Source organism: Gouania willdenowi, chromosome 3 (assembly GCF_900634775.1).
Source record: "Gouania willdenowi chromosome 3, fGouWil2.1, whole genome shotgun sequence".
Taxonomy (NCBI): domain Eukaryota; kingdom Metazoa; phylum Chordata; class Actinopteri; order Blenniiformes; family Gobiesocidae; genus Gouania; species Gouania willdenowi.
Window position 1 is genome coordinate 28,283,096 of NC_041046.1, and position 26,556 is coordinate 28,309,651.

Sequence of the window (26,556 nt, forward strand, 5' to 3'; positions counted from 1 at the left end):
GAATGGAAGGTCTCGCCGCTTTAAACTGTGGACTCTGGGGAGCAGCCTGAGGAAAAGCCCTTCGTCGCGCCGGTGCAGACGTGAGCGGGGGTTTCCTGGGGAGACAGAGGCAGAGAGCCTCATCATCTCTCTTTTTCTCCTCGCAGCGCCGCTGCATGTAGGACAAAGCGGAGCAGAAAATCCCCTGGGGAACAATGGGGACATCCAGGATGTTGCTCTTTCCTGCATCAGGCAGTTTAGCGAGGTCGAGCCAACGGGCTCGCTCCTGAACAACCATGTTGCTCATCACCTTTCCCAAAGCCTGCACGGAGCAGCGTTGGGTGCAGAGACATGTCTGTAACCGTGGATATTTCCTCCATCTTCGCAGGGGCCTGAGACAGTTCAAAATCCTCACAGAGTTCAGCCTGATAGGCAGTGAGGAGAGAAAGGACATTCAGCACCCTGACTGAGAGGGCAGCTCTAGACGGTAACTCGGGTCTCTGAGGGGTCACTACGGGCTGTCGCGGGAGCAGATGAGCCGCAAGGAGAGGCTCCACCGGCGGCATACAAAGCAGTCCAAGGCTCTCCATTGACTCACAGTCGAGGAATGAGGCACTTGATGCGGTTAACGGACGTTCCTTCCAGGTACGAGCTACTTCCACGAGCAGCTCAGGGAAGACGGGAAGGACTTGTCTCGCAGCGCCCTTCAAAAGGGGGAGCTTCATCCCTTCGTAGCAGTACTTGGTGGTTTCAGTCACTACGGCGGGCCACAAAATGGCCAGCCAAGCTGTAGCGCATTTACACACTTCCACCGTGTCCAGGCTGGGAGGAAAGGAGACGGGCATGGAGCCCTCCAATTCCTCTTGTGAGGCTACAGAGGCGGCATGAAGCCTACCCCGAGCCGGGGTGATGAAAGGTCCATCCTCCTCGTCCACACTCAAGCCGAGAGGGTCAGAAGAGTCTTTATCAAACTCTCCACAGTCAATCACAAGGACATCCTCGTGAAGCGGGGATTGAGACGCCAGGTCGAGCTATGATCCCCAGCTGGAACCATCAACTTCTCTACTTCATTCGCCACGACGGGGAGACCGTGAGGGGGGAAGGAGTCCTGCTCAGACAGGCGTGCCAGTCTCCTGTGGAAGCGTCATGCGTTAAACACGGCGCAGTGCTTACACAAGCCTGGAGTTTCGATCACCCTGCGGGCATGTTCCAGACCCAGGCAGACTTTGTGCCTGTCCATAGTGGAGATTTTACCCCCACATGGACTAAGGCGAGCCCCAGAGCATCCCGCTCCCTCTGTGAGAGAGGCCTTAGCTTCCATCACCGCGTGACGCAGTTAGGAGAGCAGGTGACTAGCTTAGCTACCACAAGGCAGCTAGAACAGGTGCTAGCAGGGATGCAGCCCAACGTGTGCTGGACCGTCTGAGACGTCGAGGACAGCGTTGGATTTTCTTGAGACGGTAGCTTTTGCTTTTGTCCGAAGCTTGGATACCGTTGTATCTGGAGCTGGAGCCGTGCTACACACTTTAGTGAGAACCCAGAGGGAGGACCAACGTGCGCACGGGACCGTAGGCGCCGAGAGCAGTGGGACCAAGACGACAGCAAGATGTGCTGAGGTCAACACACCGGCCTTGCGGCAAGGAGCGTGCAGCGGGGCTAACACCGGAGTGAAAGAGTCGCTGGGGACCAACGTGTGCCCTAGCAACAGCGTTGGAAGGAGCCGTCAGCCAATCAGAATTGGCAGATTGAAATAAATGCTTCCGAGGAATGCAGACAGAGGTTGCGTCCCATAGTGAGACATCTCACAAAATATTATGAAATAGAACATGTCACTGAGGTTTGAATTTTAAAGTTTGTTAAATATAATTTGAAACACTGTAAAACAAATATTTCGCCCCCAACATGTTGATACGCATAATAACATTTTTAAATCAAAATGTCTTATTTTCTTATTAGTGTGTTTTAATGGGCAGTGATTAGTGATGATGGACCTTTGTGATACGACAGGAATCGTTTTCCTGTTTTTTTGTTAGTACAAGGTAAAGGAAAATCCAAGAAATCAAATTCATCTTTATTTTTACTAGTTACTTTTGATAATAAATCTTGCCATGGTTCCCTTGCATACAGTAAACATCTCATGTATAAACATAAAAAGAAAGAGACCAAATCTTGCACATTTGGAACTTAATTTATTTTCCACAAAGGCATCTGTATGAAGTATAAGGTTTGTCAAAATGTACAATTCTTTTTCAAACAAAAATAATACCAATAACAACTGCTTTGTCATCATGGGCTACACATAGTGCCTGTACAATCTTCTGGTGATGCTCTGAGAAAATAACCAGCATTCATTGTTGTTTTTGCACCGTGTATTATGTTTAATCTAATGGGTCGACTATGATGTGATGCATTTGATTGGTGTCTGCAGGTCATTTCATTTTATGTAGTTTCACAATGTTTGTTGATCATTTTAAAAACAAAAAAATATATAATTTACTCAGTAATGGTTGAAATGTAACAAATTACTTCTTTTGAAATGTACTTAAGTACAAGTAAAATTACTGATTTAGAAATGTACGCAAAAAAGGAAAAGTACACGTAAAAGTAACGTGAGGACTTGTATGTACGTTACTTTCACCTCTGCAGCTTTATAATATGTTGATGAATCTGCTTTATCCTGTACAGCAAGCACTTTCTGTAGGTCTCATGCATTGGCATGGTTACAAAAAAGTATTTATCATTATTTACAAATGACAAATACAGTAACATTTTTGACGTGTAGGAAGAAATTTAACGCAATTTCACAGGTTTAGTTCTCACAGGAAAAAGAGCTGCAGAGATAATAAAAAATAAACAATAAACAAAGTATATGAAATATTTAAGTTAAATTAAAAAGAAAAAGTAAATATTGGTAGTCAAATCAAGTCAGATTAATTTAATAGATGTAGATGAGTAGAAAAGCAGGATAATAAAAGGTCAAAGTGTAGTATATTAATTTTATGCAAAATTACAATAACATTAAGAAATGACAGCACAAAAGGAAAACTAAAAAAAAAAAGCTAAAATCCTAGTGTGGGTTACAGAAATTTATGATGCATGGTTAATGGTGAGAAAAAAGGTTTTATTTTCTCGTTGTAATATATTATAGTCTTGGTCTCGTCTCGGACTCGAGGAGCATTTTTACTAAGTCTTGTCTATAGTTCTCAGACTGGCTGACCTCGAGACCAGCACTGATCTAATATTCTTCAACTTCATTATTGTGATAATAAGGAAAAACACTTGGAATTGTTCCTGGTTAATTAATGTTGTAACTTAAATTCATGTTGCTTTATCTCACTGATTGTTTTTCCTCTTTTCCAGTGCAAAATCATGGACATCAGTCTATCTCATTTCTAGTCAGAAAACCTCTGAATACTTAATTTAGACCCCTGTCACCTGACAAATAAAAACATTCAAATGTTCAAAATAATTCTGGATTTATCACTGGTTTTTAATTACAAATATGGATTTTTTTTTTTTGTACAAGAATTTCGTTGAACAAAATTTCTCAAAATTTGAGATTTTTTGCATGTTGTGCTGACACCTTGTTTTTTTTTTCTGTCAAATATATTCAACATTGTCTTGGCTTTTGAAGTAGATTTTTATGGACTCGGTCTCATCTCCCAAAATTCTCAGACTTGTCTTGGTATCAGTGCATTCTGGTCCCTGGGCCAGTCTTGTTCTCAGATAACGTGGTGTTGAGTACAACACATGGTATTTGTACCGTCTATTTCAATGCATCCCTCAGTAAGAAACAAACTAAACAGAACTAACCAAATGTGTCAACATGTCCGACTCAGCCTGATTTCCATTGAATAATGTATATGAATGACTACAGAGTGTCTTTAGGCACCTTTTTATTTACAGGTGAGGTGGGAGAACATTAAAATCCAAAAGACCACAAAAAACCCCTAACGACAAGCTCTCATGTGCAAATCTAAACACAACAGTCAAATAAAGGTCTATCTAAATAGTGCTCTGCTGGTGATCTGACGACGCAAACAAATTGTATGGACTGTAAATTATTGCACTTTAAGAACTACATTGGAATGTGCTTCTTTTACTTATTATATATTTGTCATACAATACAAACAATCTTTAAATATGAAGGTGAAATCTCTGAGTTCTCTGACTATTTTAATGCAATAAAATTAGAAAATGAATATATAATATGTACACTGCTCTACTATGATCAGGACCATGTTCAACACTCAGAGAAATCTTTCTATCTATTGTAATTTAATGCAAATGTTGCACTCTATATGAATGGGTGCTTTAGTTGGTAAAACAGTCCAGTAAAACCACAGTTAGTCCGTCTCTCCTTACGTGTCCTCACGCCGGCTGTGGTAACCACGGAAAAATGTCAAGATGCTGATAACCACGCACAGAGTCACGAACAGCACCAAGGAGATCCACAGGAGTCGCCGACTCACTGAGATCTTAGGACAGTAACGTCTGAAGAGAACCAGCACTTCCTCCATCCTCCTGTGAAGACAATAGAACGGTTCTCATTTCACGGGTCACTGACCCACTTTCTGACCCAAAAAAATATTTATGCAGCAGAGCTCCGTCTATATGCATCACGTTACAGATGAGGACATCAGAACAAAAGTTCATTTGGCATTGATGTTCTTTGGTTTGTTCATTAAATTGTATTTAAATCATGTAATACTCGAACATACCGCTCCCTTTTTTAACATTTTTACTGGGTATATTGGAGGAAGTTTAGTTTATATTGTAGCTTGTAAATGATAGGTTGCTGGTGTTTTTTTTGTTTGTGATTTGTTAGAAACCTAAATTGAGAGCATTTGATGTTATAGCTGACCTTTACCTTGTGGCTTCCATTCAGTTTACATGTGCATATATGTTCAGGCCCTCTGTTATGGTGTTATTGAATCACTGAGTCATCACAGTGTGCAATGTTTTATTCATCATCATTATTTACAGTAGTTTAGTTCTTTTCAATACAAAATGCCAACTTGCTGATTACATTGCAGTCTGAGTTTGAAGACCAGCCATTCTCTCCTTTTTAATCTAGAAATTGTGCAGATCCAGCTTCACTGCAGCAACAGCAATTAAAGCGCTTTAAGGATCTGATAAAAACATAGCTAGTCGACCCTTTAATGTTTAGTGTACAAGCAAGTTCACCATGGCCTAATTGACATTGTCAAACTCAAGACCCGGGGGCCAAAAGAAAAAGTTGTACGTATCTTTGTCCATACAAATTCACAAATTTGATAAAATGACAATGTTTGCAGGGGCTTTTGTGCCTATATCACTAAAAAAAACTAAATTTTGGTCACAAAATCAAAGGTTTCTGAAGTGTTGATCTGATGTCTGTCACCTTTTGCTTGGATATTTTTGACGCCTTTCAAACTAGATTGATCAGTTATACGTGGAAGTGAAAACTAGTGCATATTAAAAAGTTAAAATGACACTTTATTTCTCCCTGGAAATCAAACTGCTCTGTGTTTGGCCCCTGAGCAGAAATGAGTTTGACACAGCTGGCCTAATTGGAGGTAATTCATGGTTTGGTGATTTGTTCATGTTTTTGATATGAAGCAGTAGATTTAGCATACCTGCTGCTCTTTATCCTCTTTCCGCTCTCTTCATCCTTATTTTTCAGGTCTAATATTTTCTCTGCAGTGACCTCCTCATCAGGTCTCTCCTCTTGACCTGCTTTGCTTTGTTTCAGCCCCTCTTGGTACCTACAATGTGTGATCATTACATACACAAGCAAAAAAACAAATAAATACTCTAACAATCAGTGTGATTTATGGTGAACAGCAGGAATTTTACAGGCATACCAATGTCTGTTTACTCCAGTGAGCAGAGCAGACCTCACCCTTTATTATATGCCTCCTCCTCGATCTTTGCCTTGAGCTCAGCTCTGATCTCCGCTCTTATCCCCTCCAAGTCTACCGAAGACTTGGCCGGTTCACTTTCCTGCTCCGACGCACTCTTTCCACTGCATTGTTTCAGATAGGAAAGAACACTTAGCTTTGAACACCACCCCATCGCAGCATATGTTACAAAACAGTGTGCAGTCTGGTTCCACGTGTCCTTGTTTGATTACTGCGTAGCTCCAGTGTTGAGAATAAGGTGCAATAACGACACCTCTGCACCCACAGTGAGTTTAAAGAGGGGAAAAAAACCCTGGTGCACAACTTTCACATTTGTTATTTTTACTCACTTCATTAAACATTGTTCGCAGACACTCTACAGCTAAACGAAGACTCACTTTATAACCACAATATGAGCGGCGTCTGATCCCTGGTTTCTGTCAAAACCTTTTACAAGTGTTTAGATTACGTCCCAGGAAAGCATAACCAAGAGGCTGAAGCAGGATCTGCTTCGTTCCCTTAATGCCATCGGGTTTATTTTTACCTCTCTGGGGTTTTCACTGCAGTGCATAACATCCTGAAGGTCAAACTAACACACGTAAACTCTCTCTGCAGCATAAAACACTTTTGATAAGAAAGATCCAAACTGCTGCGTTTGTTGGTCCATTGTTTAAAACATTGAGGAATGACCTTGCAAGTGAAGCAATGGTATGTGATTGCAGGTACATTAAACCACATGCTGTGATTAGATGTTTATAGTATAAAAAATACGTACGTATCTCCCGCTGGTTGTACTGGTTGTACTGGTTGTGCTGCCTCTGAGGGGACGTTGGCCTTCACGTCGTTTGCTTCACCCTAAAGAGCAGAGCAATGAACAATACTATGATCCTCTGATAGTGAAGTATCAGAAATAATGTGTTTTGTGACCAGTATGCAGCCTTTATCTACATTAAGCATGATTTCAGTTGGGGAATTACAGATTATCTTAGTTAATTACAGTCAGAAGACTGGGGTGAGTATTGGCAAGGATGTTGCAATACGATACGTATCACAATACTTGGGTCACAATACTTGGGTCACAATACGCTATATCGCAATATTCTATCCAGTTAATATCAAAATTAAATGTAGAGATGGAAAATTAAGTTGCTGTATGTGTTCATCAGAAGATGTTGATCGTTCAGAGGACAAATTGAGTCAAAACATCCTATTTATTATTTATTATTAGTGTTTTTGCACATTTTCACTGAAAAAAGAAAATACAGTGTTACACACTGCCATCATAAAATAAAGGGCAACAAGTTTTTTTTCACTGAAACTACTGTGTAGAAGTCTCAAAGTAACCATGACAACAAAATGATGGCATTGTAATACCTGTAAGTGAGAACACTAAGGATAAATCACCCGAGTTACTGATAATGCACAAAAATAAGAAAAAATTATTTCTCGTAATCACTGAAATATTGCACAAATATACAAAAATACTGATCAAATATCAGAAAATTAAAAAAATGTAAAACAATTTTTTAAATAAAAAAAAAAAAAAGATTTAAAATCGGCACCCAAAAAAAAAAATCGCAATATATTGTGAAATCAATTTTTTTTCACACCCCTAGAGAGGGGAGCTGACCTTCCCTTTGATGGGCTTTGATCCACAATCTGTTTTTGAGTAGGCGAGCGGCTAGCAACACCGTTGCCTCTGTAGATTTATGCATAAATACTACGACTACTTTATGTGCTGCATTTGCATGTCCTCCCTGGATGTGTGGGGTTACCCTGTGTAAGTGAAAGGAGAGAATGTGTGTGCGCGTCAGCCCTGTGACGGACTGGTGACCCGAACGTGGTGTACTTTGCATCCTGTTAAAGTTGAGATATGCTCCAGTGCCCTGCAACCCTGAACAGGATAAGCAGGCTAAAAAGATGAATGGATGACACTAAACAAACAGACCAACTCATACTGGCTTGGAAAACTAAATAAAAACATTAAATGATCTCCTCCTCACTGCTGAGTGAGTTTCCTGCCTGCTGTTGATCAGGCTGGCACTGTTGGCGTCACTGAAGCAGAAGCACCTGAGAACAGGAAGACATACCAGGACAGGAAGAGCTGCTCCAGCTGTTGGTACTGCGTTGGGTCCCAGAGCAGCTGTAGCTGGGCTCTGACCTGGGATGTTGAGCAGATTAAACTTGGGCACCACTGCAACGCTCACCCTTCGTCTCGGCAAAGCCTGAAAAAGAACAAGAGAAGATGCCACAGTAGCAGCATTACAAGCATGGAAACATCCAGGGGCTGTTCACGGATGATGATGGAGAACATGAGCTTTAGGCAGTGATTTGTATGGAACAAAGAAAGAAATGCTCATTGTTCTCATCTGAGAACAATCGCCCAAAGTATAATGGCGTTTTATTTTTGTGCCACATTTATGAGCAAATAATGCACAGTTTTGAGCACAAAAACATGTTTTTTGCAAGAACTCCAAATTATATTTTGTGTAAAAGTTACAATAAAGTGCAAAACAGAGCATTTTGAGCTTACAATCATCAGTAATGTGCTCAAGAAATTATTTGTCATGCTTGCTGAATGCACATACAGTACACATGAGAAATAATTTATTGTGCACATTATTGATTATTGTTTGTTCAAACTGCTGTTTTGCGCTTTATTTGAACTTTTACACAAAATATTAGTTGGAGTTCTTGCAAAAAACATGTTTTTGTGCTCAAAACTGTGCATTATTTGCTCATAAATGTGGCACAAAAATAATGCCTTAAAGTATTAGTTGGTTCAACGATGTCGAGGTAACATTTGAATTTGGGTTAAAATGTGAAAAAATCATTATTCTTTTGTTTTATCGCATCAGTGGACACAGAACAATAATGTGATAACAAAATATTTGCCACCTTTCCAAGGGTTAGGGACATTGATCTTGACGGCCGTGGAACACCATCATCTGGAGAAATACACACAAACTTTGTCAATGAAGATCAGAAACTTAGTCAGCAGTAATTTTTTTCCTATAGAAAAGTGTTTTTTCTATAGAAAGAATCACAAAATGCCTGAATAAGACTTGTTTTGATGTGTAAATCATTGATCTGTGTTTGTGCCCGTTGCTGTCGTCCTACCTCCTGTGTCCATCGAGCCTCCATAACAGCGGTTTGAATTCTGGTTGGCCAGTTTCTTAAACTCCGTCAGCTCCGCATGGTCTTTCTCATACGTCCTCTTTAGATTCTCCACATATTGCATCATGACTTCAGTGGCCTTGTTCATACGTTTCTCCTGTTGGTTGAATTGAAACCTGGTCAATTATACACAACTACAATCCATCAGAGGCGCTAAGAAAGAAGAACCTCTGCAAGAAAATTGTTATATTAATGATTTACTTGTAGTATCAATTGTGCAACCAATGTCACAAACACAATAAAGATGTTCAACCATTCTCAAATGCATAAATTCTGCACTAATGGAATCTTTATTTGCCATCTTGGATGATGCGTATTTTGGAAACATTGAAATGAAAGCATTCGTGTAGTTGCCATTAATAGGATAACAGTTGCTGCCAAATAAAGCTATACTTCCATTGTTTTTAGAGGAAAATCTATGCAAAGAAACATTGATAAAAGCAGGAAAACCACCTGAGTCGTTTATTGATAGAAACTCATCTGAAGTTTATTGTGTTGTAAAAACCTTAAAAACCTCTTATCTGATTTTTCTTTGATAAAAAGCTCCTGCATCACTTTAAAACCTTCCAAACAGTCCTGCTAAGGACTTTAAATGGCATGTTATCTGATAGAACTGCACATTACAGGATATGCCTGTAAACACGGCTGTATAATCATGTGGTTTTGTGCACCTGTCGAACGGCTCCGACTAACTCTGCTCTGCTGGAGAGTCGCGTGGCCAGACGATGCAGCACAGACACGGTTTCTATGAGGCGCTGATAGGCTTCTCGCTGCTCCATGTTCTGCCACTGTGGTGCAGTCATCTGAATGAACAAAATAATACATCAATATAGCGGATTCTTTCGGAAGAAAAGATAAATATTTACAGTGAGACACTTCCCGGAAACATTAAACAGAAGACAAAGCACTAAAGAAGCACGTGGAGTTCTTCTGCTCTAATCAAGTACCAGGACCGACCTTCAGAGCTCCTTTGAACTCTTCGAGCTCTTTCTCAGTGTCTTCCTCCGTCATGTTTCTCTCTCGTTCCGCCTGTTTGAGTCGCAACTCCAGAGTGTAGTTGTCATTTCGAAAGGCCAGTGAGAGCTGGATGAAAGCATTCTGTAAGAGAGACAGAGTGTTAAACACAAACATGCACGTTTTACAGCATGTTACACATCAGATGAGCTGCTTGGGAATAACAGAATGAAGAGGGGAAAAAAATTAATCAAAAGAGAGCCACAAATATAGCACCAGAACACAGGTCACATGTGACATGGAGCTGTGTGTCTGGCATTTGACCTCCAGTCAGATGAATGTTCAAGTTGTTCAAAGCAGATCTAAACAGTTTTCCTACAGGGGACACAGCTGGGAGGAAGTATATGACCTCTGATTCTCCTGATTCAGTCTCATCCCATAGAAAACAGAGTGAAGCTGCAGGCAACATTAAAAAAAAAGTGCAATGAAGTTCTTTAGTGAATTACAGTGTTTTTACAAACATGGACTGGCTGCCAAAAAGAGTTCAACAAGTCCATTTGCATCCATAGTTTAAACACAAGAAGGTATTTGTCAGGTTGAAGGTAAAAACCTGTTAATGATCAGAAATAAGCAGGCGATAACCTCAAAATACTCATAAGAAAAACACAATAACCGCACTTACCTTGCTTTAAGGTATATGTGATGTGAAGTGCAAAGCTTCCTATTGCCCCTGAGAAGTCTAAAACATGTGATCTACAGAAACTCAAATGTTGATTTTTGTCTATAAGTGTGAATTTGTGAAAATATTTAAAAAACTGAGAAGTCTGCAGAGATTGAACACTCACCTCGACTTCTTTTTCAGTGAGTGGTGGAGCACTGGAATCAAATCAAAGGTCACTTTCAACAAAACTGAGACATGTGGAGGATTCTTTTTACAATTGACTTCAGCTCGACTTTGATACACACCAGCCAGGCAGACCTCTGTGAAGTTTAAGCTTTCTTAGCATCACATCTGAAATATTGGGCATGGCGTCTGACTTCTCCTTTGGATCTTCACTACAGGCAGAGTTTGAAGAAGGTGAGGTACCTGAAAACACATTGCTGTCAAGGAGGTTGCTAATACAATGCTAACACACCCGATTGCCACATGAATGAGAGGTCTTTTGTGAAGCTCTTAAGTGTAAATCTATATTTGAACAATCCTCACGATTTCAGTTAACTTTCAAAGCTGTCAAGCATTTTCAACCAAAACCTTCACTTCATTCTCTAGCTGTTGGTTAAAACTTCGCTAAATTGGTGGATAATCTTTCATCCCCCACATGATGAAAATAGTTGTTTTACCTTTTTCCTGTTCTGCAGTTTCACACAATTCTGGCAACTTGCATCCTGCAATGCTTTGGTTACGCATCAGCTTGTGCTCCTGAAACACACAAAACAAACAATCTGCAAGGTGCTCATATTCACATGATCTCTGAATGATCCAAACTTTACCTCTCTGAGTTTCGACAGTTTCTGCACACCTCCTGGGGGTGTAGGAAAGTCCTTATACCCTGATGACTTGAAGACATTGTCTTTGAGTTTGTCTGAGAACATTTCATCAGCTTCATTTCTGGAGTTGTGACTGCCAACAGTATCCCAGGAAACAGCCCTCATCAGAGGAGGGAAGGCCCCGATGGTCTTGATCTCTGCTGTGCAGGGAGCTTGCTGAGTGGGGGGTCTAGGAACAGGCTTTGCCACCCCCGTGGCTGGAGCTTGGTCTGATTTATTTCCAGCAGTGGAAGACTTTGATAAAGATGGCTCACAGTTTTCCTTTTGAAGTGCAAAACGAGGTGTTAATGTACCAGAGGACACTTTCCTTTTTTCAATAGGCTTCCAGTCCACTAACAGCCTGCCCTGAGGTCAGCAAGACAAGAAAGACTATGATGGATTGCAGTTACTTTAGTCCTTCTAAAGGCAGTGAGTATAAAACATATTTACATAAGAAATAAGTGGCAGCATGAATCATACCTCTTGACCCTGACTGGTCATGTCGGGCTGATCCCTCATTAAAGGAACCTCCAAGTGCTGGTGTAAAAATAAAACATTTTTAAACTTGATGATACTACAAGTAAACTTGCCTAACACTATTTCATGATCAACCATTACCTGACCAATAGACTGAAGACCAATATGACAAACCTCTGTAGCTGAAATAGCAGAAAATCAAAGGTTATATTAAAAATATGATTGTTGAAAGAAAACAAAAATATCACCAGCAACAAGATGTTTTCTAAATACGCAAAGACATTGATAAAGAATGATGTGCACACCAGTCTGAGGAGCCACAGTAAGTGAGCTACTCCTTGATGATCCTGGTGAAGATGATGGTGTTAGAGTTGGAGAAAGGCCTGAGGAATAGCAAGAAACATACATAAAAATGGATAACCCAACTTCAACAAGGTCATCTTTGCCCTCTGGGTCAATTCACTCCTTGGAATGTGGAATAATTTGTTCAATATATCAGTGGCTGTTTACCTGTGGGTGAGTCTGCGAGGCTGCTGGTGGATCGGCGGCCACGGCGCATCAGAAAACGGTCGCTGACCTTTTTCGCCTGTTCCAGCAGCTCCAGGTTTTTCTGCCTGTCCTCCTCAGAGAGCTGCAGCTCTGGCAGCTGATCCTTCACGAGGTCAATTACACTACCTGTGGGGTCTGAGACAAGGACACGCACACACAAACAGAGGGGTCATTTAACAGCATCTGCATTTTCATCTCAGTGGCATTTAAACACAACAACTACTGGCTCTAAATTCACAATTCAAGAAATGTTTCTGAGATGGATGGGAGCCAGTAAATCAGGTGAGGATTGTTTTCTAAGTCAGGGATGTTATCATCTGCTCCACTGCTCAGGAAAGGGCAACAAGCTGAAGATCAAATGTAATCACCACAGCTAAAGCTTTTAAGGTATGCGAGTGAACATCCCAGATTTATTTTCTTGGGATTGAATGACCAACTAATCGCTCAACAACGTAAGTATTAAGTGTATAAGAATATTGTGTACAAAAGATGGTTCACATGAAGGATACAATAGAGACTCCTGACATTCCAAAGGGTTCGTTTCAGCACGAGAATCCAAGTTGCACACTTAACTTTCAGAGTGTCGGGTTAGTGCAGGTGTAGAACATCCCAGCTTCCGTGTGAAAGTGTGAGTGTGTCTGTTTGTGAAGGTTACTCACCGACTGTTGTGATTGGTCCTTTAGAGGAATTTCTAGCCAGACGGCCACGTGGACTGTGTGGCCTGAGGAAGGAAACATGTCCATCAGCTTTAGGTCAAGGAGCTGTTGCAGGTTGGCTTTAAATAGTGGATGGAGTACCTGGCCTGCTCCACTGTATGTTCATCATCGTTATCAACAAATTTAGCCTGCTGTGGGTAAACAATGGTGGGCGCAGTCATGACTACAGCTCGGGTTTCACCTAGAGTAGACTTAATCAAACGAGACAAAAAAAAGGTGCATGCAATTAACCAAGGTTTCAAACGAGACTTCAGGTGTCCAGGTGGTACACCCTGGAGGGACCACCAGTCATTAACATACCGAGATACCATCACAGTCTCACACAGTTTGCCTTTAAAGCAGAACTAAGTAACTTGCATTTACTGCTCCCCCTAAAGGTCCCTTTTGGTTATGTCACTGTCGTAAACACTACGCACCCCTGCCACCCCACAGCTACATGTACACCTATACTCTCCCAAGACAGTAGCAGCCGATCACTGAAAAATCCTAATACAACAGTGACACTAAGGGTGCTTTCACACATAGTCCCATGTGACCATGTGAATAGTATGAGGAAGAGAGACAAGTAAAATAAATGACTGATGTGGGAGTAATACGGAAGGGAGTGTGGAAATGTGAGTGATGTGTTTGTTTGCTGATGAAGCGGGTCTGAAAATGGATGGATGGATATTTGTGTGTGCTACCTGATGGAGTGCTGGGCTGCGAGTGTGTGCGCGTCTGTTGCCGCTACAACAGTGTGTGTGATTGCTGTGTGTTGCTGCTGAGCTGTCACTGCATGGAGTTGCTCCGTTCCTCAAACAAAGGTCTTCTCTGCCTTTTTATTGCTGGCTATGCATGGCTCCGCCGTGATATAAGTTTGAGAAAAGTGAATTTGTAGACAACCGTGTGCATAATCTAGCATTAGTTTGTATTGGGCTGTCGTAAACCAGTACGTCTTGCCACCGGGTCAGAGGCAGGGAAAGTTGCATGTGTAGTTTTCTGACCAGAGACAGCAGGGAGAAATGAAAGACCCCCCAATCACCCAATAAACGCTTATATTACCCTCACAGGGACTATGAGAAGGATTTATTAGGGTGAAAAAGTTACTTAGTTCTGCTTCAACACTAAAAGCAAGTATTCTGCATTAACAAGGTTAGCACAACTCTGATTGAAGGCTGCTTCTCGACAACTTTTGATAGTCATTGTTCTTAAAATCAGGTCAATCAAAACTCTGGGACATGATTAAATTTAAAACAGGTCAGATTTTGTATAAAACTTGGAATTAATTATTTCCAAGCCACATCAAAAAACATTTTCATGTTGAGGGAGTAAACGTATGTTTTAAGAAGGAATTATAAGTTCAGACAGCCTACCACCCATTCAACTCTAATAAATATGTGCATCTCTGTTTATAGTGTTAAAGTATGGAATAAACTAGGTGAGGACATCAAAATTTGCACGACATTAAAACAATTTAAAAGCAACTATAAACTTTTTTGATCAGCTATAGGGAAGTGGACAGCGAATTGTATACATTTTTTAAAGGGTTGTATCTAGATAGTTGTATTTAAGGACTCATTTATATTAAAGTGAAATGTATTATCAATGATTGTATGGGTTTATGAATGAAGTATGCTTTTATAGATTGTGAAATGTTATAATGGGGTAAGGGGGACTCATTTGATAAGATTTGCTTCTTTCAGCCCCCGTCGATCGTCAAATTGTACCATTTTAACTTTTCTCAATTACATATACTGTTTGTTTGAGATAAATAAAAATTAAATCAAACTTTTTAGTCATGATATTCAAAGGGCTTTCCGTTCTTCCAAGTGTCACCTGACTTACTGTACTTGGAGAGCTGGAAGAACTGTCAAGCTCTTCAGGAGAATCCTCCTCCTCTTCAGGGAGAGTGGGCATGCTGGGGGCTAGCTGGGGTCGTGAGCGGGTGTGGGGAAAAATGAAAGAACCCTCAGGTTCCTGAGGAGTGTCCTGAGAATCCCGGCAGATAAATTGACCCTGTTCAAAAACAGGTTTCTGTCGTCGGAGTTTCTCCTCTTTCTTGGGCAGCAAGGATGACGACACCTATAGTACATGAAGACGAAGGTGAGGAAACATGAAGGCTGGAAACAAAGTGTGCATTTGTTTCTAAAATCATCAAGATCATTCTGAACCATCCATCCAACCATTAGAGTAGAGAAACTTCCCCAATGGGGAAACTTATTTGCCACCAAGTTGGACGATTTACACATGGAGTCAACAACATGTTAAAACTACATACATATATGTATAATAAAATAAATTAAATAAAAATGCCAATGACATGATTTAGAGCTTCAACAGAACAGACATAGCAACAATTCACAGATGTTCATTAAAACCACGGATTGCTGCCGGAATAAAAGATCTTAGCCGTTCAGTGAAACATTTAAGCATCACCAGACGCTCACTAAAATAACTTCTTAGTCCATTAAAAGTGCTGTGAAGAAGATGGCCTTCAAAGTTTAGTCCATCCATCCATCTGGTTAATTTAGCCACTACATAAACCTCACATGCAGGTTTTTGGACTGTTAATAAATACCAAAGTACCTGGAGAACATGCAAACCTCACACAAATATACAATCTGCATATGTGATTTAAATTTTGTGTTGCCAACTGAAGTCAAATTTAACATCGAAGCCTCTTAACTAAAAAGTCATGGTTGAATTACATTCCTTTGCTCTTTTCTTAATAGTAACGTTAGAATGTTGCAGTCACTGAAAAGAGATAAAACGTATTGGGATCAAACCTCCCTTTACATATGTCATTTAGATAAATAGATTAAAAATCTCATCACATTTTTTTTTGTCTTTTTATATTTTTTCACCTCGGCTGTTGTTTGAGTTACATTTTTTAAAAGGGTGAGTCATCCATAATCATCTTCTTCCTTATAAAGCCAATATAACATGAAGGAAGAGTTCAAAGCTGCTTCAAGATAATCAATCAATCAATTCAATTTTATTATGGACTCAAGGTCCAAAGCGACAGAGGGACACAGTACATTCCTTGTACTGTCCTTAAAACTGTACATGGCAAATAAAACATTTCTGATTCTGATTCTGATAACAAACACCAACAAAAATACAAGAAATAACAATTACACAGTCACTTTAAAAAAACAGCTATGCCAATGCCTCCACATCCCCGACTGACAGCGAATGGCACTATAGGTGACATCAACAAGGGAACCATTTACTGTATTCACAGACTTATTCAAACGCCATATACAACTGTAAAATAAACATGATATATAATAATAAATACACTGTGGCTAAAATAGAATGTTGTGTGGGTTCAAATCTTTCCTATAGTGAAGTTTGTTCTACCCAAGTGTGTGTATATCTTCCAACATTCCAATAAAAAGTATGTGGGGGGTGATGAGGAACACTGACACACAGACTGGACTTCAAGGCAGCACAACAAACCTTTGCTCCTCCTCCAACAACAACAGTATTTTTTCTATTGTCTGATTTATGAAGTGTTAAACGACTTCAGCACATCCTGTGAATTTCAAGGATGTACAGTAAAGGTTCTGCTGTGATACTTCACACATTATCATAACTCCAGTTTAAATAAAAGCAACTTTTGATCTTGTAAGGGGTTCACATTTATCTCTGTTCTTAGACGTATAAAATGTTTTATCACATGCAGATGGGATACGATTTGGGAAAACCGAGAGTAAAGGCTCATAAATACAGCTCACGATGGAGCTCTAATTGTTTTTGTTTCCACAATGCGACTTTTATAAACAAACACTGAACAGGATACATGGGGTTACACAAGTCTTCTGTCACAGGATGGCTGAGGCAATGAGCTCCTGAGGGACTGTGTAAACCAAACAGATGAATCTTGGATAAATGATTAAAAAAAAGATGAGGATGCATGCTGTGGTAGGGATTAGCTACTGTGAGCGAGGGAATTGTATTACATTCCACATGGTGAATGCCTTGAAGTGGAGTGAAAGGCAAATTATGTGTTGGACCACCAACTGACGCAGAATCCTGTTAACATATGCAATCTGTAAAAGTGGCTGTAAACATCTTAAGTACTTAAATAAATTGAAATTGCTAATTACAATATGGACGAAAAATACAAAACTTCAGTTTTTAATTGATTAGCACAGCTCAAGCGTCAAAGTGGAAATCTGTGCAATTAGAGGAAAATTCATTGGAAATACTGTAGGTATCAGACAGGTAAAATTAAAAACAAAAGACAAAATGATTTGCATTATGCACCTGTGTCATTAGGCTGCTATATCCTTATCATAAGTCTAACTTCTTAGGCAACACAAATAATAAATATAGATAGTGAGAAAAGCTTCCATTAGTTTCGCAAGCAGTTCAACTCTCTCTCTTTCACAAATACACTGTGAAATGTTTTTTAATTGTCACAAACTTTTACTTGTTCGCACAGGTTGTTTTGCTCCAAATATTGTCCCCAGTTATAAAAAAAAGACACATTGCATTTGATTTCCTTATTGTGCATTATTTCGGCATCAAAATGTCAATATATGTGCTTCTTTACATCAAATGTTTTTGAAGGTCTGCACGTTGATTGTAAAATCTATCCATCAAATTATATACATGATATAAAATTACGTTTTCCTGTAGCTAGCCATGAACTCTGTCAAAAATGATGATCCAAAGCTCTTTGAACACATCGTTTTAAATCAACGACCTGTACATTCAAATAAAGACCAGGTTTAATCCTTTGAAGGGGTTTTTTGTGATCCTAGCCGGCACTGACCAGAACCAGGAAATATTATGCTGGATGCTAATGTATGCTACGTTTGATCCATCAGAGAAATTTCCATATTAATAGAATTGAAGCTTTCTCATAGGGCTTTGTCTTTATAAATTAGCAGCGGCTAAATGCTGTGAGAGTTACTAATTTGAGTACTGCAGTATGGCATGCACACTATGTAGTGCATATCTGCTTTGAACTGCAGTGCTGCTCAATGCCATTACAAACAACAAGTTCTTGGGAACTTATAGGCCAGTGACAGAACGGCTGTGAGTCACTGGGGAGGAAATGGTTTGTTTAGCAGTCGCGCAGTAGGCTGTACGGATATTTCCTGACTACGGGAACAAAATCTTACAGCCGTAGATTGACATTTTTTTTTCTTATAGTTCTTATTAGTAGAGAGTTTCTCTGCCTAAAAAAGTCTGTTTTACCTCAGCGTTGATCTTGGGCGAGACTGTAAATTGACCCTGAACAAATATAGCGATTGCCTTTTTGTCTGTATGTGTCAAAATAGAAATAGAGGAAGAAGTCTTTAGGTTTCACTGCATTTCTAAAAGTGTGGGAGTAACGGGGAAAACGATGCACATTCTGTGTGAACCAACCAAAATAAAAAGAATCTTTAAAAGGTACACACACAGGGATGATACACCCCTGACAAGGTTTGTACTAGATTCTATCACCTTGCATTGCAGGAGGTTAAAGACCTGAGAAACTGAGATAAATATTGCATAGTAATTCGATCACGCAGATGTTTTTCCTGTTGGGGGTGGAGGAAAATACAGAAAATACAAACCCCAGATCAGATGAACCCTAGTACAAACTTCTGCCATGTTCTTGCACAGTTCATAAGAAGGAAAACTAGATGATTCTACAAGAAAGATACCCTTTCATGCTGTTCAGTCTGCTCTATCTTTCCTCAGAGTGAGATGAGAGGACAGACCCTCCCCCTGCTCTCTGTTACATAAGCCTGCCTCCTCTTCCTAGATTTGTTTAAAATTTGGTTGTATGATGAGCAGCAGACAAGGCCAGTAGAGGAAGTGGTTACCACAGAGGCAAAGTCTGAGATAAGAGATCTGAGTAAGTGTGAGGAAAAAAAGAATAGGATGGACAGACACTACAGTGAGTGATGTACAGTCGAGTAGGGAAGGATAATACAAGGGGTAAAACATACCAAGAAGAAATAAAGACCATTTCTCCACTAGTTAAACTTTAAACCTGACAAACCTACCCCAGCAGTTACAAGTCAGACTATCAACTGTCTATAAACCGCTCACAGCTGCAAAGATAGAAAGAGGACCCTGCATATGTCCATCTAAAGCCTCACACACTGAGACCCCACAGCATCTGAACAACTGAAACCTGTTCATAGAGAGCATGCACGTTACCTGGGTCTGCAGACACAGTGCAGTGGAGAAACAGACGCATACATAGACACGCCACGGCCGATCCCACAAACTGACTTTCCACAGCCTAACTGTCACTATAAGGCTTTTCCTCAGAAAACTCCTTCGTCCTCAGGGCTTCTCCTTCCCTCTCCCATCCCCTCTGTTCCCTGTCTTTTTTCAGCGGCAGCCTCTCTTTCACTCCTGGGAGCTTTGACCATTTAAGGAGAAGGGCTCTGTGCTGTCGAGTGTGTGTATAGCCTACTTGTGTATGTGTGTTCTTTTGATAATCATTAAACTAAAATCTAAAGCGAGAAAGAGAGAAATAGAGAGAGCGATGTGTTCATTATCTGTGCTGGGTTTGGATAGTTTCTATAGCTAATGTGATGAAAAGGATGTTTGTAAAAGATTGAAAGGTTGCTGTTGCAATTTGTGTTTACCGTACTCTGCTGACTTACAGAAGTCCTTGCTTCAACTTCTGCTTTATTATTGTTTTCTTGATTGCTATTCAGCAGGCAGATATGTATGTCCTAAACATTGCCATCACCAGCAGTCACGTTGTTTAGGAGGAGTACAGCGCATGTTGACAGTGATTTACAGCGTCTTAATCCATGTAAACACGTGCTGAAGTTCTTCTTATAGCTGGAGAAAAGCTGCTGATCAAAGGCACAATTTGTGCAAGGTCAGATGTTTTCCATTTTTGAATTTAACTGAAGGAAACTGTTCACAGATAATCTAGTGTTAAATTAGTATAAGAAGTTAAAATGTGCTTTTTGTTTAATCCGCACACACATGTAACAGTTATATCTTTAGACAAATGCCAATAAAAATGAATTTATTGTCTACTTTTAAACCGTGTTAGGGCTGAAGCTGTTGTGGATTTGTACTGAGACTTTTTCACATGAAAGTGAGCTGTCCTTTTTGGTTCCATCTAAGCTCCACCCATAAAAAATGTCACATGTTTGTAAAACCTGAAGAGGTCTATCAGTGTGAGTGGTATGAAGGCTGTTACTGTTGGAAGAAAGAAAAAAGAAAAATACACTTCTAACTGACCCCAAGTCATACTTCGTCCCCACCTTCTCTCCTGTTTAATCGTAGAGTATCAGAAAATATATTAGAACAGTTAAGAACTGCTGGCAAGGAAGGGTATTAAAAAAAACCAAAAGACATTTATATTATTTTTATATCATGAATTTATTCTAAGCCACATTCTTTTTTGCTCATTATTATTTATGGAACACTTCAAATATTTAAGTTGTTTATCTAAATTATCTTAATGATGTCAAACTATTTATTTTTTTTAAAGAATTTACTAATTTTCATATGAACTACAATACGTATTCAACTGTTTTTGAATACCTGAACACTTTTAGTTTTAAGTTATTGAATACATGACAACTATTTAAATAATTCAGGCACCTATTTTTCTATCAATCCATCGCTCATTCAGCTGAGCTTCATCGTAATTTAACTAAAAACTATGAAGTTCCAACGACACCAGATGTGCTTTGCGCTCCAAGAGATATAATTCAAGGTGATAAATTGGACATTTTTTAAACTGGCTTTGATTAGAGATAAACATGAGTACTTGAGTAGCCTTGTAACATGTAGCCAGTTCAACACAAAAAAATAGACTGTCAACCAAGCACACACAGTCGATGATATGATCATCACCTCGCATACTTGTTTTTAGACTGTGGGAAAAGTAGGACTAAGGAAAAACCGTTTAGGAGCACACATTACTCAAAAAGGCCAAAGACTGGATTTAAACTTAGAGTGACAGGGTGAAAAACAGCATTTCTAACCACCACCATATTGTGCAAGTATTTTATTTTATTGATTCATGCCTTAAAGGCGTCTTTAAGTAAGATGCTGGGGATGAATAAACCACCTACAGCTGAAAATTGGATAGAAAAAGTCTGCCATGAAACCAAAACTATAACAAAAACTCTTGGTTATATATTTATGAACGTTCTTCACTTTGTGGGTAAGTCACTCACTGAAGCCAAAAACTATAAAGGAGTAAAAAAAAAAAAAAAGATTGGTCTTACTTTATCTGCTTAATTTAGTCCATGAAATATGAACACATATCTCCCAAGTGCATGCAGTTCAGTCTTTAAGACAAAAACAGTTTTCCAGTGAAAGAGCAAAGGGGAGTCTTACCGTGCTGCAACTGTCTTGTGTAGAGCCACCTGTGGGAGCCAAAGCACAGACAGTGAATACAGGTGCTTTGCATTGAACAGGGAAATGTACAATACAAACCCACAGGTACAGTTAGAAAGGACTGATTGTGTTTGTGTGAAAGGCAGAGTAATGGAAACATGAAACAAGCATAATGAATGATAGTATTTTTGTTTTGGGGCGGGAGCAGACACTGTGACAGTCATCGGATTGGCAGAACAACCGTAACGCTTGTTCCAGGAAGTGACCCAGCCACTGTCCCTCTGCAGCCAAGGCCAACAGTAACCTGGCAACCGTCTCGGGCATGAGTACTTGAGTGCTTGATCTTCTGCCTGAAAGCTCTTGTCGTCAGTTTTAAGGGGCTCTCAGGAAGTGGTTTGTACTACTGCAGCAACAAGTGAGGGCGTTATTAACTCACGGGTATAATAAGACTATAACGGCAATTATTGGTAAACGAGCCAAATCTATTCAAACACAGAGGGTGATGATGACAGAGGTTGGATTACATCTAACATTTGCTAATCTTATGGTGAAGGAATCACAAACCAATACAATTTAGACGAAATGCAGCTCTTTGCTTTAGGAACCCCTGAATAAAATGTTGGAAAAACAACTCTAACAGACCTCTTTGTCCTTCTAGGTCACAGTCTATCTTTGGTCAAAGCATTCATTAATTTATAATTTATGTTCCAGGTTCTGAGGAATTCTGGTCATCCACGTTTCTCTCATTTATAGTTCCTCCATCAAAGGGCTGTTTACAGCCGCAACACACGGTGTACCTCAATTATTTACATTGAGTCCTCAGGGAATCTTTGCCTGAAACACCAAACCTAAAAGCAAACTGTATTCCAGGGAACATTTAAAGTTGATCCGCGCTTTAAGATAAATGCTTTATTGGTCTAGTAAAAAAAGAGGAAAAACTAGTTTTAATCACATTGGTTGGCTAAAATGTAGCAGTGCATTCACTTAGAGAATGAGGATAAATCTACTCTGCTCTTTTACAATTCATTTACTTTGATCTAAAATGCTCTTTTCTCAGCAATTATCTAATCTTTCCCAAAAAATTAAATGTCCTATATCATGCTAAATCAATATTTTTGAGCTTTTAATCTTGTTACAATGTTAATTATTTATCAAAAACACCCCCAAACTATTATTGGCTTCCTTCCTGCATCTCTGACCAATCCTCACTAATGCTCTCTGAGCTGCTGCTGCTCTGCCTTCTTCTGAAAAACGAGCGGTCCAGACTTCAGTGAAATCACTAAAGTCCCCGCCAGGAAGTGCCTGCTGCCGGTGGAAGCATAGACATCATATACGTATTCATGTCTATGGGTATAAGTACCAAATGCAAGTATATCCAACTGCAGCCGCGGGTACAGTACAAGCAACGCCCCCACAAACCACTCCCACGCAAGCATTTTTTTCAATGTACTGAGCCGCCGTTAAAGGGATCCTCCACTGTTTTTACAAATGTGGCCTGAAACCTTTAAAATGTCCTTAATAGAAGATCTATGCCTAACAAAACACGTTATTTTGCATCATATTAGTTTTATTAACTTTTAAAACTGGGACTACTTTACCCTGTGTGCCGTTATGTTGAAATGACGTCATCGGTGACGGTGACGTGATTAGCCCCTTTTAGTCCATTGAGTTCTATGGGCGGTGAAGCATTTAGGATCATTTATCAGCTTTTTCAGTCAAAATGATAACTTGTGCTGCTTTGGGTTGCTCTAAAAATCAGTGAAACTTAAAAAAAGTCGACGTAAACTTCTTTTGTTTACTGAGAGATGATAAATTAAAATCGTGACCTGTAAAAATCTGTGACCACAGGGGGCGACAGTTCCCACTCTGCTGTTTCGTAGACGCCATTAAGTAGAGAAGAAGAGCTCCATGTGCATGTAAATAAAGACAACCAGGATTCACTGCAGCTCATTAGAATCAGAAGTGAATGCACACGGAGCTATTCTTCAGAGGGAACTGTGCGTCTCAACTTCCAGGTTGAAAGAAAACAAGTCATATTTATTAATAAATTACTATTTTATTTTGCAAAATATTAAATATTAACCATATGTGGCTGTTGTTGACTTTGGAAGGTTTAAAATAACATGATATAGATTCTTGAAGTGGCTAAATTATTGGCTTAATTGCTTCACCACTAACAGAAAAAAAAAAATTCACTTTAATGTTGATTGCCATTGTAAATGAGCCCAGTCTCACGAAAATGACTTTACGTTTCTTTTTGTACACGGCAACACAATTTTCTCATATTTTTCGTGTTATGCTTCAGATATTTGTGTGATCGAGCTGCTGGTAATGAATTGGAAACCAATATATGTCAATGGGAATTATCACCATAACCAATTCTCAAACCCTGACTGAAACGTTCTAATAATATGTTGTTGCACGAAATGGAAAAACACGAGTTTAAAAGTTGTGTCCTGCAGTATGAAAAGAATGCGTACGTCGTGTTGGAATGCAAAATAATATGACAGTCAAACGTTTCCCTTTTGAGATTGTGTTGCGTAACAATCTAACTATACATGCAGTTTGCTAAAGTTATGAAAGCAAAGCCCACAGGTGGTCAAAGCACATAAAAGACACTTTTTGTCTCGCACTATTACAGTTAGGCTCAGACTTCTTATGCGCTCCAAGCAGTCACATTTACAGAGAAACACACCATAGCTTTTCTCTCTCAGGGTAAACTTTCTTGGGTCTACACTTGATGTTATCTATGTGTCACTAAAAGGCTTTACTTTAGCCAGAGCATTAAGGGGTTGAAATATTTGGTTAAATATAATCACCCTTATCGTGTTTACTCAAAGAAATCATTGCGATCCGAGCTCATTTTTCACATGCCGTGCTGCGATGGATACTGTAAACTCGTGGCTGTTCTCCTCCCTGCTCTCCACACTCACTGTTGTGTACAATGTAAATAACCGCACAGTCTATTTTCAGATGTCCTCAGGGCCTAATGCTAGAAAAAGGAATTGTTCTATTCATCAGAGGTTCACTGTAAACACCGTTACCAAGATAACACACTAGTATGTATTTCTGTACTGAAATGATCATACCATTCATGGGAAATCGAGGCTCACTGACTGCTGGGGTAGTCTCCTCCTCAGGCTCCACATTGGGTTTGGAAATGAAGCAGGAGGAATCAGATTCAGGATCAGCAGGTGTAGATAGACCTAAAGACTTCAAAAGTACATAAAAAATATACAGATTTACTATTAAATACTACAATGTTGATGGTAATATAAATAGGATAATGTGTAATGGTTATCATGAAGCTTCAAAGTCCCAAACAATGTAGTTTTTCATTTGGATCTCAGCAAACTGTTTCTTTTCTTTAAACAAAGCAGTAATTAAGAGGACCAGATTAAATTTAATGACCATCAAATTAACAAATAAACAGGGTGTCAGTGTGTTGAATTATTGTGGGGATTGAATCTGTGACAATGGTTATACGGCATTTAGTCATTTCAAAGTGCTTTGTGATTCTTTTTCTGTTAATGTCTGCATATGATTTGGTTATTGGGAGTAAGAACACCCTAACAATGTGAAGTGAATATAACTTCAAATGTGAAGGAAAACAGATTAATAGAAATATTTAATACAAATATCACTGTTGTGTAAGAGCCCAACCAGTGAACCCACAGAAGAAAGGATTTGCTGACGGTTTATTTCTGTGAGAGTTTGGATGAAACTGGAAAAATATATGCAGCTGGCTAAAATTTGGCTTTTCGTGCAAATTCTCACATTTCTTGCACATTTGCCATGAGAGGTTGGTGCATTTAGGACCTGACCTTGGAAATCTTCAATTTTAAAATGTTCATTTAACATTAAATCGCTCCCATTTGCCTTTTTTTTCATATATTTTTTTTTAGAATGAAATAAACATTATAAAAATATTTGGCTATCATTATGTTTGGCTTCTAAATTACATGTTATTTTGTAAAACTGAAACATTTGTATGGATTTTATCGACATGTTGAGGCAAGACAAATGAAGTGATATGAGACAAACCTGGGCAGGAGCTTTGGTGATGCCGGCTTCCAGAGCGTTGAGCTGTTCATCAGTGGCAGCTGCTCGGCCGAAAGCCTCTTCCACCCTCTGAGTGAGGCTGTCCATCCTCTCCCTCACCCTGCACACCCTCTGTTCGCTCTCTTTCACGAACTCAGCCGTCTCTAGGGCACCGTTAACCATCGCCTCCATCTTTCTGAGAGTTGCCAGAAGGCCGTCTGCAGTCACCTGAATATGGGCTTGTTTGTGCCGTGAAGCTGCTCCCCCTGTGATCTCCACAGGATCAGTTGCCACTGCAGCATCCCTCTGATTCCTTCTCAGTGTCTCCACAGTTCTGTCCTCCTCGTGTTGCTCAGTATTTGTTTCCTTGTCGAAACACAGAGCTCTACTGATGTGCTTTTGCGTGTCGCACACTTGTGCAGATGTTAGAGAGGCTTGCAGGTTGCAGACCTGCTCCCTCATATCAGAGACGGCCTGCTCTGCCTGCTGAAGCTTTGCCTGGGTCTCAGAAAGCTCCTGGACTGTCCTGGTTTCCTGAGTGCGGGCTTTAACCCCCTCTGAGCTGAGGGCTTTCCACCAGTTCACCACACTCACTTTCTTGGAATCCGGGATGGGAGTCTGGCTCCCCGTCTGGCTGTTGTGCTTTTGCTCCTTGTTCCAAGCTCTCCGTCTCTCCTCCACCTTCTCCCCTTTCTCCTCCCACACACCCTTGTGCAGCTCGAGCTCCTGCAGCCTGAAACCACCACCATGGCTTTATAAACATCTCTTTTATACACTGTCATGTCCGTGGCAACCAAGGGGTACTAAAACTCCACTTATCCTGGTAGGGTCTTACACAGAAGACCGTATGTCATAGCTTGCATAATGGAGATGCCCATAAACACACTTTCAAAACCAGACACCCTTTTTTATTAGTTTGGCTTCTCAGAAGAGAGACTAACATCAACCAA

The 26,556-nt window shown here is 39.9% G+C and overlaps 1 protein-coding gene across 10 annotated transcripts in view; it reads right to left on the reverse strand.

Moving 5' to 3' along the window:
• Positions 1-3,573: 3,573 nt before the first annotated feature.
• mrvi1 (murine retrovirus integration site 1 homolog) overlaps positions 3,574-26,556 on the reverse strand; it is a 32,966-nt gene continuing 9,983 nt past the window's right edge. For 9 of the 10 annotated variants that reach the window (XM_028475760.1, XM_028475727.1, XM_028475770.1 and 6 more), the window contains 23 exons: positions 25,610-26,339; positions 24,655-24,778; positions 21,566-21,594; positions 15,086-15,322; positions 13,343-13,452; positions 13,205-13,266; positions 12,507-12,680; positions 12,302-12,379; positions 12,138-12,178; positions 12,000-12,056; positions 11,484-11,885; positions 11,334-11,412; positions 10,959-11,079; positions 10,838-10,868; positions 9,996-10,136; positions 9,710-9,841; positions 8,982-9,135; positions 8,760-8,809; positions 7,952-8,086; positions 6,637-6,716; positions 5,864-5,986; positions 5,598-5,726; positions 3,574-4,503 (listed from right to left, as the gene is read on the reverse strand). In XM_028475760.1, coding sequence (XP_028331561.1) covers positions 4,341-4,503; positions 5,598-5,726; positions 5,864-5,986; positions 6,637-6,716; positions 7,952-8,086; positions 8,760-8,809; positions 8,982-9,135; positions 9,710-9,841; positions 9,996-10,136; positions 10,838-10,868; positions 10,959-11,079; positions 11,334-11,412; positions 11,484-11,885; positions 12,000-12,056; positions 12,138-12,178; positions 12,302-12,379; positions 12,507-12,680; positions 13,205-13,266; positions 13,343-13,452; positions 15,086-15,322; positions 21,566-21,594; positions 24,655-24,778; positions 25,610-26,339 — 3,382 coding nt within the window. In that variant the 3' untranslated portion in view covers positions 3,574-4,340. The remainder of the gene's footprint in view (positions 4,504-5,597; positions 5,727-5,863; positions 5,987-6,636; positions 6,717-7,951; positions 8,087-8,759; positions 8,810-8,981; positions 9,136-9,709; positions 9,842-9,995; positions 10,137-10,837; positions 10,869-10,958; positions 11,080-11,333; positions 11,413-11,483; positions 11,886-11,999; positions 12,057-12,137; positions 12,179-12,301; positions 12,380-12,506; positions 12,681-13,204; positions 13,267-13,342; positions 13,453-15,085; positions 15,323-21,565; positions 21,595-24,654; positions 24,779-25,609; positions 26,340-26,556) is intronic. The other variant, XM_028475778.1, reaches the window with a different exon arrangement.